Source organism: Theobroma umbraticum, unplaced genomic scaffold (genome assembly GCF_002168275.2).
Source record: "Theobroma umbraticum cultivar Fairchild unplaced genomic scaffold, ASM216827v3 scaffold_4.1, whole genome shotgun sequence".
NCBI lineage: Eukaryota > Viridiplantae > Streptophyta > Magnoliopsida > Malvales > Malvaceae > Theobroma > Theobroma umbraticum.
This window is the reverse complement of record NW_018397258.1, coordinates 7,357,391-7,370,953: the sequence shown is the minus strand read 5'-3', so window position 1 is coordinate 7,370,953 and position 13,563 is coordinate 7,357,391. Positions and strand designations below refer to the sequence as shown.

The 13,563-nt window shown below is 34.7% G+C and overlaps 2 protein-coding genes across 2 annotated transcripts; one reads left to right on the top strand and one right to left on the bottom strand.

The window, feature by feature from the left end:
• Positions 1 to 5,312: 5,312 nt before the first annotated feature.
• On the top strand, positions 5,313 to 8,009 carry LOC110413226 (small ribosomal subunit protein uS19x). Its single transcript, XM_021423988.2, has 4 exons — positions 5,313 to 5,431; positions 5,588 to 5,736; positions 5,840 to 5,897; positions 7,578 to 8,009. The coding sequence occupies exons 1-4, from the start codon at positions 5,429 to 5,431 to the stop codon at positions 7,824 to 7,826; spliced, it is 459 nt and encodes a 152-aa protein (XP_021279663.1). The 5' UTR covers positions 5,313 to 5,428; the 3' UTR covers positions 7,827 to 8,009.
• Positions 8,010 to 9,631: 1,622 nt separating this feature from the next.
• WRKY21 (WRKY DNA-binding protein 21) lies at positions 9,632 to 12,568 on the bottom strand. The gene is made up of 3 exons (XM_021423987.2): positions 11,070 to 12,568; positions 10,797 to 10,922; positions 9,632 to 10,120 (listed from the first exon to the last, which is right to left on the bottom strand). Exons 1-3 carry the CDS (start codon positions 11,867 to 11,869, stop codon positions 9,979 to 9,981), a joined length of 1,068 nt encoding a protein of 355 aa, XP_021279662.1. The 5' UTR covers positions 11,870 to 12,568; the 3' UTR covers positions 9,632 to 9,978.
• Between the last annotated feature and the right edge of the window lie 995 nt (positions 12,569 to 13,563).

Below are 13,563 nucleotides of genomic sequence, written 5' to 3'. Positions count from 1 at the left end.
ATGTTTATACCTTCACGAACTTAATGGTTGTAATACTCACATGATTTTGCTCATGTGTGTGTATGTGTGTGGCATTCTTGATTAATGATACATATCTATATGTTGATATACTAATATATATTACATGGAGATATGTCTTGATTTGTTGCTTTTTGCATTAGATGAAATATATTCTTCATGCCTAGGTTGAAAATATATTCAATGGAAATATATATCTTGTTATTTTGGATTGATGGTTAGACATCCTTGATCTTATTGTTTATATATTTTTTATGATTTTCATTAACCATTGTCTTTTGAGTCTTAATGCCTAAAGCTCATGCTTTTATTCCTTTTTAATTTAACAAAAAGGGAGAGAAGGTTTATGAGCACATTGAAATGCTTCTGTAACTGTTGATAAAGCTGAAACTTTTTTACAACTTCTTGAAACTTCATGCATGTATTAATGGGGAGAGTATAGACTTCATATCAGTTTTCAAAACCCTTTTCTATTGAAGTTAAAAGTTTTCAAACAAGGGCTTAGAGACTAATGGAGTTAAAGGGAGAGTTTTCAAGAGATTTCAAATGCAAATATGCTTCTGATTTTATCATATTAAAAAAGGAAAAATTGTTAGCATCGAATATCTTATGTTTTGCTTTGACAAAATTGTATGATATCTTAAATTTGATCTTAAGCATTTGAAATTGTCTAATATCTTATTTTGATACTCTTAAGATTATACAAATATTTGAGAAACAAATTCATGATTAGAAAATATCACAAAGCATTAAGTCTTCGGTTAAGTAAATATTGAGCAAACGTACTTTTGATTAACACTTGATTATAAGAAAGAAGCATGAAAGAAATAGCTAAAGTAAAAAGCCAAAAAGTTAAGGAATCTTGAAGACACAAGTCACAAGTTAATCCTTAAAAAGCATTAATCGACCTTATGGCAGAATGGTTGATGAACAATTAAAGGATTGTGAAAAACAAAAGACATAGTTGACCTTACGAGCTTCATAGTCAACCTTATGGTAGAAAAGATGAAAAATCATAAAGACATAGCCATAGTCGATCCTATAAGATCCATAGTCAACCCTAAGATAGATTGCGAGCACAATTCAAGTTTGGACAACCACGGTCAACCTTAAAGAGGCTATAGTTGATCCTAACACAGAACACTTGAGAAATTAAAAGTTTTAAAGAGACATAGTCGACCCTGAAGGCATCATAGTCGACTACACTTGGGCAAACTTCGAAATCACGAGCTTTTAGAAAAAGATCGAGTGTCAGACTTCAAGAATCGAGTATAAAAGCCCTAATCCATGATTTTGAATAACCACAGTGAACCCTCAAGCTTCAGCAATGGCCAAATTTATTTTAAACTTTTGTTTAATGGCTTCAAACATCCTTATGACTATAAAAGGCCACCCTTAACACATTTAGAAGTAAGATAATACAATGCCAAAGTGAAAAAACTCTAGAGAGACCATCAAGCTTTCTTTCTTTTCTAGCATTCATCTTAGTCTTCCAACAAGCACTTAAAGCCATTCAAGCTCTCTCACTTGTAGCTAATATTTATGAGATTATTTCTTCTCTTCATATCCAAGCTTAAACCTTTAGCACTCAACTTTTGTGAGGTAAATCTTTGCTATTACTCCTTTGTACACATATTTGTAACAATTCTAATGTAACCTTGAAAAGTTAGTGTAAGGGTTATCACTTGATCTCATTAAAAAGAAAAAAATCCCTTTATGGATTGTGTAAGAGTTATCACTTGATCTTGTAAAAAAATCGATGTAAGGGTTATCGCTTGATCTATTAAAAAGCAAGAATCCCTTTTTGCATTGTGTAAAAGTAATCACTTGATCCTGTTAAAAAGCAAGAATCTTTTTAGTGGATTGAAAATTCCTTGGTGAGTCAAGGGAGTGGATGTAGGCATTTGAAAAAGCCAAATCACTATAAACTTCTTATGTCTTGATTTATTTTTATGCCTTGTGGTTTATTGTTGATATTTGCATTAAAAAAATCACTTGGTTCGTTTTTTACACAAGAAGAAAAATTGTTTTTCAAAAAGAGGTTATTTTTCATTAAGCTTGCAAAAAAAATCTTAAAATATCAATTCACCCCTCTCTTAGTATTTCTCACAATGAGCTTACTACACTAACATTTTTAATAACTCTATCAGCAGAAACACCACTAATACACGGCTCCACCTAAGCCACCATACTCAACTTGAACTACTTGATGAAATCATGCATGATTCTAACAAAGTTTCTATCTCTTGCTCCCTGATAATTTTATACAAGAGTTCAAAAATTCATTAAATAAAATCATAATAAAAGGAAAATGACTTACAAGTCATTATTTGATCCATCAACCAACATAGTGGTTTTCGTCTCCAACATGCATGTAGTAGTACTCTCCATTTCAACTATTAAATTAGCCACAACATTTCTCAACTGAGCTTTCTCCTTCGACAAAACATTAGGAATCTGATTTTTCTGCTCATTAGACTTCACACTTATGGTTTCATCTTCTTTCTTAACAGAGATTTGTTGACTCAAACCACTCCTTTCTTATCTAGCAACTTTCTTTCTCCATGCAATTTAATAGCCCCCATACATTCAGTTGTCAGACTTGAAATGCGATTTGATAGCAATTTAAAAGAGTTTCCCTTAGATTTCAGCTCTTCAACTATTCTAACTACTGAATGTTTTAAAGGGTCGAGTGATATAGCTTGAGGAACAAGGGTCGAGTGATATAGCTTGAGGAACAATTCTTTACTCACATGATTGTAGACTAGATTCATTCATAGGACTAGTTTCATCATTTTTAAATGCTAAATTAGGCATCTCACCTGTCACAACCATGATTGTTCTTGCTTCCTTTTTATTATAATCATCAATCACCATCTCACCTTCAGTAATCGTAGAATCACTCATCTTCTTGTTAGATATTTCATTAAAAATAGGCCAAGGACCCTTAAAAGTGGTTTCCATATTATGATTATCATTGGATTTAGAAGCCTTACAAAGGCTTTTGTTTTGATAGTGAAAATCCTCCTTCTTGTTCGCCAACAAAGTATTTAACTTAACTAGCTTACCTTGATTCGAAGCCTCACCTTTCTCCACTATCCAATTATTTGGAACTAAACCCCCTTTCTGTTCTACTTTTAAAGCAACAAACCGAGATCCTTGATGAACACGTTTACCACCATTCATGTCTCATGCCAATCCTTGATTAACCTCCCCACTCCATAATTTTCTACATGATACCAACATCCATGAACTGAAGGGTGAGGGCTCGAATTGAGATTTGTCCATGATGTTTACATTTTGTGTGATTGCATTAAATTCCATCGTTTGCCTAGGGCAAGTCTCCTTAACATGTCCACAAACCCCATAATTGAAACAAACCCTAAGTAAACCCTTATATTCAATTTTTCGTAACTTTTCATTAAGGAAGAATCTAGGGAGCAGCAATTTCAACAGATCAAGTTTTATTGCAATACATCAAACTTCCCCCTTTTTTTCAGAATCCATTTTATAATCTATCTTCAATAAATTACCCAAGAGAAAGGCAATTCGTCTCAAAATAGATTTATAATACAAATGCAGTGGCATCCTTGGAAACTTAACCCAAGCTGCAACCGCAACTAGATCCTATGATTCTCAAGAAAAGGATGGTGACTAAGGCTTCACCAACAAATAATGGTCTCGAATCATCCATGGACCATCCAACAATGCTTTGAGACAATCCTTTTCCATAGAGAATTTAATCAAATAATTTTCTTCATCAAGATCAACAACATTGAATTTGCCCTTAGACTACCATAACATAACTATTTTATCACAAAGCAATTTGTAAAAGATGGGATGCCCTAAAAAACATAATATAATCAACCAATTCCATCTCTTAGAAAGCTCAACTTGCTTACAATTCAAGATCTTTATGGAAGGCACCCCATTAATTGTCTTAAAATAAAAATCCTCTGTATTATCCTTGTCTACCTCAAAAGATTCATTTTCAAATTCAACAACATTGCTATCCTCGTCTCCTAAATCATCCTTTACCCCATACATTCATCTGAAAATAAATCATCACCATCCGAGGACATTAATACATCTTTAAATGAGGGATTATGGTGGACTACCATCTGATCTCCCTCTATTGCATCTTTCCTAAGCCACACTATTTTCCTAGACCAATCATCCAAGATTGGCCTGTGCGTGATTTTTGTTGACTAGAAATGAAATGAAATGCCAAGTAAAAAAGAAAAATTAAATAAATTATGGTTGGGATCTATATGATTTACTTTACATAAAAATAATTTTTTTATATATTATAAAAAAACAAAGTTGTCAAATAAGAAGTGCTGGTTTATAATTATGTATAGAGGTTCTCCTAATAACGTGTAAGAAAATTTCTATGTAAAATATTGAATTTTAAATTACCACAAAAGATCAATTTTTTCCAAGTTATTATAAATGTATTTATTTTATTAATCAAAATAACCTATATCACTTTATGCCTATTATTTTGATTACATTCCCTTGTTATTAGGTACTTTCTAAATTCAAACGAAATAGCACATATCACTTTTTCTAAAGATGATTACATAGTGTCCAAAAAAAAGAAATTTTTGCACTTAAAATTACAAAAGGAGAACTAATTGTGGTAATTAAGGGGTTTGTAGTATTTATTGAATAGTTATTGTTATTTGAAGTTTAAATTCATCAAATAGATGCAATCACTTTAGCAATTTTTTTTTTTTGAGATATAACTTAATGACTGCAATTTCAATAAAGAAATTGGAAGATTAAAATTTACGGGTATGCATAACTATATTATCAAAATTTATGCATGTTTGTAGATTTTACTTTTTAAAAAAATATATATATTAACCCAAAGTTTATTTTGTGCTAAGAAATATTAATTCATAGTTTCGAAAAATTGAAATAATATTAATCCATATTATAGTAATTAAATGTTTCACTGTACTTTCTAAATGAAGAGATTTGTATTAAAGTTTGTAACACTGTAACTTGAAAATATTTATTAAGATTAAATAATATTCATAATAAATACTTTAACTATTAAAAGTTGAATAATATTTTTTTAATTATAATCTTTAAATTATTAATTAATTACTTTAAATATTTATAAATCTTGATATCGTCATTATCCTGTCAAAGCTTAAGAAAACTCATTTTAAAAAATGAATCAAAACAAAAGATCGGCCGGGGTTAAGGGTAAAAGAGGAAAATTGGTCGATCTTAACCCATTCGGATCCAATCCGGGTGACTCGAATAAAATGCCCATTTCCATTTCGGTTATACTATAAATTTCACACTGCAATCCCCAAACCCTAAAATCTGCAGACTCTCTCTCCCTCGCTCCCGCGGCTTAGGAATTTTTGTGCTGTTTACTGCTTCGTCTCTAGCCATGGTCTTGCTATCATCTCTCACTCTACTTATCTCTCTTTACTTTCAATTTCACTGCATTTTCCAGTTCATTTCCTTCAATTTCTCAGGATCCAAATGCTGTCTTAACAATATCGATTTTTTTCTCTCTTTCTCTGTTTTTGGGTTCATTTTTAATTAGGCGGATGTGGAAGCCGATGTTGCTGCGCCAGGGATACCGAAGAAGAGAACATTCAAGAAGTTCAGTTTCAGAGGTGTCGATCTCGACGCTCTCTTGGATATGTCCACTGATGAGCTCGTCAAGCTCTTCCCCGCTCGTGCTCGCCGAAGGTCACATCTCACTATCATCCCTATTAGATTTTCCTTTCTTCTTTAAGCTTGTTTTTATTGCCTTTGAATTGTAAAATAAGATAGTTATCATTTTTCTTTTTAGGTTTCAGAGAGGTTTAAAGAGAAAGCCAATGGCTCTGATCAAGAAATTGCGTAAGGCGGTGAGTGTTTTTTATCCATCGTTTCGACTGTATGAGGAATTAAACTATTCTTATGAGATTTTCTTTTTCTGTGTGGATTTGCACTTGCTCTATTGCTGTTCTGATGTTTATCATTAGAAACGCGAAATGCTTATGATTTTGGATAATTGTTTCCTATTCTTTCTGTAATATAGTGTTGCAATTGGTTGTTTTGTTCTTCCATAAGATTAACTAGATATAGCAAAATCTTATTGATGATATCTAAGGTTTTAGAATTCTTATTAGATGCTTTATCTTCACTCTGTTTAGATTGCACATCTAAACGAGTTTTGTTGTACTCAACTCTGTTTGGTAACATATTGCCTTATAGTTTATCAATGCACCAATTGTTTTTCTCCTCTAGTTTCTTTGTCTTGATGTGTATGCATGATAGATTTTGGTGTTTCGCAAGCAGTCAGATTGGGAAACTGGTTATGTCATCTTTTCAATATAATATTTTTGCATGTTCACTTGTTGGGAGAAGTTATTTGTAAATGGTTGATGATTATTCTGTTAGAACATTGAGTTGATCTTCATAACTATATTAACTAAAGGGATGGTTTGATTGATCGTGATATCAGTATGGAAAACGGGGTCTTGCAAAGCTTCTTCCACTATTTAAACCAGGCAAAGGAATGAATAACCTAGGGTTGTTAAATGGCTGTGAATTTATTGTTGTTGGGAAGGAAAACATGTGACTGTTTTAGATGTTGGTGGTGATTTACGGTTACTATTAGAGAAATCAATTAACACAAGAAAAAGCCTGCTAGCTATAAGAGGGTAGTATTGGTCTTATTGAGTTTCAATTCAATCTTTTGATGAGGAAATGTAAAGTTACCTCTACAATATGATGACATTTCCACCCTTAGCAATGAGTGTAGTATGAAGCATCGCAATTTTTGTGCCTCTGTTTTTCGAAACATTGCTGTGGGCTAATTATCAAACCACTGAAAAGCTCAATTTTCATTTTCCCCCTCTTTCTTTGGTTAAAAGAGTTGCTATGAAGTTGATACCTAAGATGAGATATTGAAGGAAGTGTTGGTAAATGGCATTACAACATTTTACTGAGTCTGTGAAAAGTTCGATGGTGTTATTCATTGCACAAATAAATTGAGTGTGGTAGGAATTATACTGATCTGGTTTTGGGACATATTTTTAGTGTCCTGCAGTTCTAGTCCTCTCAGAAACAAGCAATGATATTAATTTGGCTTTGCCACCCTTTACACCCCACCACCCCCCTTTTCTTTTTTTTTGATATGCTGATGACGGATCTGAACCTCCATTGGCTATGCATGGAAATTGACTAGATACTAAAAGTGTGATGCAGTTATATTGGTAGCAGTTATTGATTGCCATGTTTTGATATCACATGTTATTTTTAAAAATCATTTCATTGTTATCTTTCCATTTCCTATGCCCTTTCTTTAGTTACTGTGCACCATCATCTTTACCATCTTTGTCGCATGAAGATTTTTGGCTGCAGTTTTGTTGCCTGTGAATGTAGATAGCACTATATGCTGTCAATCAAGATTTCTTAATGTTGTGTGATTTACAATAAAACTTTGCTTGAACTGTTTTCTTCCCTGGCAATGAAAGTTTGATGACCAAAGTGAATGTGCATAGCACCATACACTGAAATGTTATTCTGCTGTCTTGAAATAGAAACGGGAGGCCCCACCCGGTGAGAAACCTGAGCCTGTAAGGACACACCTACGCAACATGATTATAGTTCCCGAAATGATTGGTAGTATTATTGGTGTTTACAATGGGAAGACCTTCAATCAAGTGGAAATCAAGCCTGAAATGATAGGCCATTATTTGGCTGAATTCTCCATCAGCTACAAGCCTGTGAAGCACGGGAGGCCTGGTATTGGTGCCACCCATTCCTCCAGGTTTATTCCACTCAAGTGAAGATTCTGCATGTGCCTTCATTCTTGGCCTTATTGGAATGGTGTTTTGTTAATTTAATTTTGATCAGTGTGTTTAGTGCTGCTACTTTTCTGACGGTGAGTAGTCAAGTTAGAACAAGACTTAGTAACGTTTGCGTTTGTTTCCTCCGCACCCCCAAATATACTCAAGCGAAAATTAAGCGTATTTTTTTTTTTGGTTGTCTTTTTAAAATTTTATAAAATATTGCATATTCTTCAAATAAACGTGAATGAAATAAGTACTAGGAAGGCACCATCTGCACAAAAGCATCATGAAAGCGAATAATATAAAGGGGAATAACGTTTAAAGAAACAATAAGAATCTTTTGAAAATCAATCCAAGGATAATCCAAATCAACAGTGAAGAGAGACATAAGTCGGGCGACGGATATATTCAACATTCAAAGTGGCATTCCGATGAATTTTTAAGTATCACTTTACATTTGACATTGAATAAAACCTGATTTGCTGGAAGAGTGGCGTGAAAATGTCTATTATCAAATCTAATCTCACGGGAGTTGAGAAAAAGAAAATCTATTATTAATATTATTAAGTTAAAATCATAACCCCAGTAGAAGAGATGTCACAGCACCAAAACAGCCAACGCGCAGGAGATGTTGACCCGTGCAGACCAAAGAGGCTTTTATGCTACAATCACTCTTGTAACACATTCAATTTAATTACACAACGGATAATACAAATTAACTATCTCGACTCACCCTAAAATCATACTTGTGTAGTGTTAACTATCAACCCTAAACCTAGTTTTATTGTTCTTGAAGTGGAAATTGGGAACTCTTGTAACAACACAAATTCATTACAAATTGAAGATGTTCTATGCTGTTCAGTGCAATCTTTGTACCCAAATACACTACGAAAGCCTACTTGCCGAGAGCCAAACTTGATAAACATCTATTTATTTCACATTCCTTACGTCATCATGTAATTACTTAACAGGTTGACTCTTCTGATTGGAGATCCCAGTCAACAACCAACTCATTACCTTCTAAGCTTATCTTACTTAGTTCCTAAGGTTGCTGCAATCATTATGAGTGTTTGACACATCGAGTCCTTAACCAAGTTCAACCTAAGGTGAGACTTTTGACTTCCATCTTCTATAAGCCTTTCAATCCATTCAAATTAAGATTCTCCAAACTATATAATAATATAATTAATCCCATATTTTAGAATGCAATGGAAATTGTACTATTGTGCCACGGCCAGTACTTGAAACAAAGTTGAGAACAAGGGAGGTCAGTGAGAGTTTCCATTCTTCGTTTGGAACTGAGTAATGACAAAGGAAGAAGAATGTGAATGCAATGTGTCAAGGCATGTTGTCCATGTTGGTTAGCCGTACATGACTCACATGCCTTGTTGCAAGGGCTCGCTAGAATTTGACTTCAATAATTCTTCACGGCAGAGGAAACAAACAAGAAAAGGAAAGCTGAAACCGATTGGTTCAACAAGCTCAGAACCATACCACAATACATAATTGGATTCTAACTCAGCACTTTCGGACACTGGTCACATATCATTTCAGAGTTTCCAGCTGTACATGCAAATCCTGTTGATTGGAAGGGCTGCAGAATTGTCACCAAAACTAAAATTGTAACCAAAACTTCATATTTGGACAAAATTTTGACAATTTTAGTTTGATTCCAAAGATTTTAACGCGTAGACACGCCCCCCATTTATTAGCAAGCAAGCCTCTTGTAGAATAAATTCCAATTAAAGGCGTGTTACAGACAAAAGATATGCAGCCCCACAACCTCCAACACCAACACCACCTTGTGCAGCACTAATGGCATTTCATTGAAATCAAAAAGTTCAACTCCTTTCAAGCATTGATTGCCATGAAAGATGGAAGAGTTCTTACAGTTTAAACCCCAATTCTACAATTTCTTTTGGTCCAGCACTAGGCTTAATGCCGGCTGCCAAATTGTTAAAAAGGCTTGGAAAGCCAACCCTCCGAAGCCTTAAAAAAGAGAAAGAAAAAGCAAAAGAAACTGCTCCGATATATCCCACGCTTTAACCATGCAAAATATGTACAGGAGCAAGTCAAGCCAACCATTAAAATGGTAACCGATTGAACATCCAAAGGCTTGAAGCGATCTTACAAAAGTTTCCACTGAGATCTATGCTGTTGATTGTGATGGTAACCATGGGTGGTTATGCTCACCTTCATAGGTAACAATAAGCATGGATGGCTCTTCCAAGCACCTCTCCACATGTTTCCTTGCAGGGCAACCTCTCATGCTGCTACATTTATAATATCCCCTGCACCGGTTTAAAAGAAAAAGCCTCCTAAGTTGATCAACTGAGACAGGATTCCACTAAATGCAAATCAAATTCACAAGCTTTCTTTAAACACTAAAAAAATAAAAGAGTAGGTGCATCTCCACTTCAATTAATACTAATTACTTCAGCTTTGGCCCTGCTGCGAAGAAAGATTAAAAGAGAATCAAAATCTTAAACACTATGTGGTATGCTTGTTAGAAGAAAGGAAGAGGTTAAGTCCTCTTCATCCTCTCAGTATCATCTAACTTTCACCTCACCATGGGTCAAAATTTTTCAACGCTTGATAGTTTCCTTCTAATATCACGGGACTAAGGCACTCCTTCAATGCAGTAAAAGCATAGTTATGAACTATTACTATCTAATGGAGAGTAGCTGACATCACTTTGGTTTACATAATAAAATGATTGTTTTGCAACAATGTTTCCTAAAAAGAAGTGGGAAAATGTTCTTCTTCTATCAACTTCAAATCTGCAACACTTTCTCCTAATGGAAGTAATAATCAGATAACAGACACTAAGATGATTGAGTTCACGAAGTTTCAATTTAAAAATTCCTGTACGCACGTAAATTTGTAAATCCTCACAAGCAAACACCAAATTTCACAAACAATATGTCACACCTAAGTCTGATACATAAAAAAGATGATGACCATTACCTAGGGTGAGGAGAACCCTTGATTGGCTTCTGCCCATATTTCCTCCAAGAATAATCATCAGGAGGAATATCAGCAAGCTTGCTACTGATAGCAGGCACCTTGATTGATCTCTTTACTCTATGTTTCCTGCCAACCCAGTGCAAGCAATTAAGGCAAAAAGTTTAAAACTAGATCAATCCCCTTCTCCATAAAAGGAAAAAAAGGCAATTATAAGAATTAATATGAAGGGCATAATTCCATAGAGATACTAAAGAGGGAGAAAGAGAATCTAACCTCTTTTTCGAGCAGTGGCATCTACCACTACTTCCACATTTGACACTCCCATCTTCTCCCCTAGCAGAACACTTCTTCTTCGGTTGGGAACCCTGATCTGAGGATCGAGGCGCCCCAATTATATGGAAGGCACTCCCACCATCCAAGTTAGCTACACTACCATCTATACTCAAGGATGAAATGAATGACCTAGTCGATGACATGGTAGGTGTGCAACTAGAGCTATCAAAATTCAAGTTAATGCCACTATTTCTCTTTCTAAACATCATTTCAGCTTGATGTTTCATTTGCTGTTGTTGTTGTTGTTGTTGCTGCTGCTGTTGCTGCTGTTGCTGCTGTTGGAGCTGTAACCTTTGTTGCAGCTGTTGCTGTTGGAGATAAAGGTAGTGCCCGGATGGCCCTTGTTGCGCAACTTGAAGAGGGTTTTTCCCATTTGAACTCAGCTCCAAAGATGGGTTTCCTAAATAGAGAGAATTTTTAGCATGTGAACTCAATTCCTGAACTGAGCTTTCATGGTAACCAAGCTGCAAATTCTTGGATGGATAATCAGTTGCCGTATGGTGTGGATTATCCAAAAGGATGCTCTGAGGAAAAGGGGTTTGTGATTTCCTTAGCTTCACTCGTGCATGTCCCAAACCAGCGTTTAAAAGAGAAACTACTCTTTTGAACCTAAAAACAGCCTCCCCAGTTTCAGCCATTAAATTTCTATAGTGAACCTGATCCTGAGGCTGAGACAAAATACTCAAAACTCTATGGCAACTCTCTACTGCTACCTTGTTAGCCTCCTCAACCTCCTCCATGGTACTCCCAAACCCAAAACAACAAAAGAAAAAAAAAACTAATTCCCCAAACCCAAGTTACCTAAACCCCAAAATACCATAGAAACAGCAAAGTTTACAAAAATATTAGATCTTTAACAAAAAAAGTAGAGCCATCCTCAAAATTCAATTTTCAGATCACCCAAAGACCTAAAAAGGACTCTTTCAACTGAATTTGAACCAAATTTAGCTTAAAAGGCCATTTTTTTTCCTTTTCCCAAACAGAGAAGGCGAAGAAGATCAGATTTAACAGGGCCTGTAAAAACTGACTAAAACAAAGAAAGAAAGAAAGAAAGAAAAAAACCACACAAGGATGAAAGCAGGAACAGCTATCTCATTAGGAGAAAACAAAGGACTAAGTACCAAAAACAAAAAAACCAGACCTTGTTGGACTTAGTGTTGTCAAACCCTAGATTCTTCTTCCCATGTTTTTCTTGAGATTGAAAGGTGTGAAAGAGAAGACTTTGTTTGTGCCTTTGAGAGAATTCACAAACGGCCATAACAAAACAAGGCTCCCATCTTTTCTTTTCTTTCTATTATACTACTCTACAAATATTATTTGAAAAATATAATCACAAAAGAAAATTGTGGAGAGAGAAAGCAGAACAAAGAAATTCAATAGAGAGAGAGAGATTTAAATAAATAAAGGGCATGTTGAGCAGCAGAAGAGGAGCTGAGGCAATGAAACTGCCGTCTCTGTCACAGATTTGAACGTGGGTCCCAAGCAAAGACCTTGGTTTATTCTTTTTTCTTCTGCCATTTCTGGCTTTAATTAGTGCCTTCCTGCCCTCCTCCATTTTTTTAATTAAATATTCTTTTTATATGACTAAACATTTCACCTCCAGTTTTTTACTTCTACCAGAACCAGATGTGCTTTGAAGTTTCTTTCTTTGTCTTGTACTCTAAATTGCAGGAGTTGTTGAGAAGCTGGTCAAGAATTGAGACTTTTAGACTAACTTTCCACTTGTTTTTAACTTTTTACTCTACTATTTACCTCAGGTTGTTGTCAATTTTTCCTTGCCCTAGGAATGTTACAGGGTCTGATGATTCGAAATTGAGTTGCCAGCTGACTTCCTAAAAGTTGTTTTATGGTATGGAAACGATGGATTCCACCCATTTACATCTTAAGAGAGTCATGCATCCTCCATTTTCTTTTATACCCAATGGCAATGGCAATGGCAATGAAGACAGAATGATGCTTAAAGATTGACCATAAGTCAATTACTTTTTTTTTCCTATTAAGGGACAACATTTGAAGATATATGTATATTATTTTTACTAGTTCAAGGCGGAAGAATGTTAAAAGCTATGTTACCATTCTTCTTTGGCAAATTTTGCTAATCAAATGTTAAAACAAGCCATAAAAGCAATCAGAAATCAAATGATACATATTCATTGTGCATCAGACATTCGCCTCTTTCTAAAATGACCCTTACTCATAACCCTTTTTGAATTTGCATAGATTTTGATAGCTTAATTATTACATATAGAATCCCATGAAAAAGTGCTACCCCTACTACTTATTACATGTATAGAGGAATGCATACGATACAACCATGCATATATCTAATCTTTTTGGCAGATTTTGCTTTCTTAAGATAAGCCCAATCCTAACTTATTAAGTCAAATTTAGGTCAATGACCCAATTGGTTGTTAAAAAGGTTTAGCGAACCGAC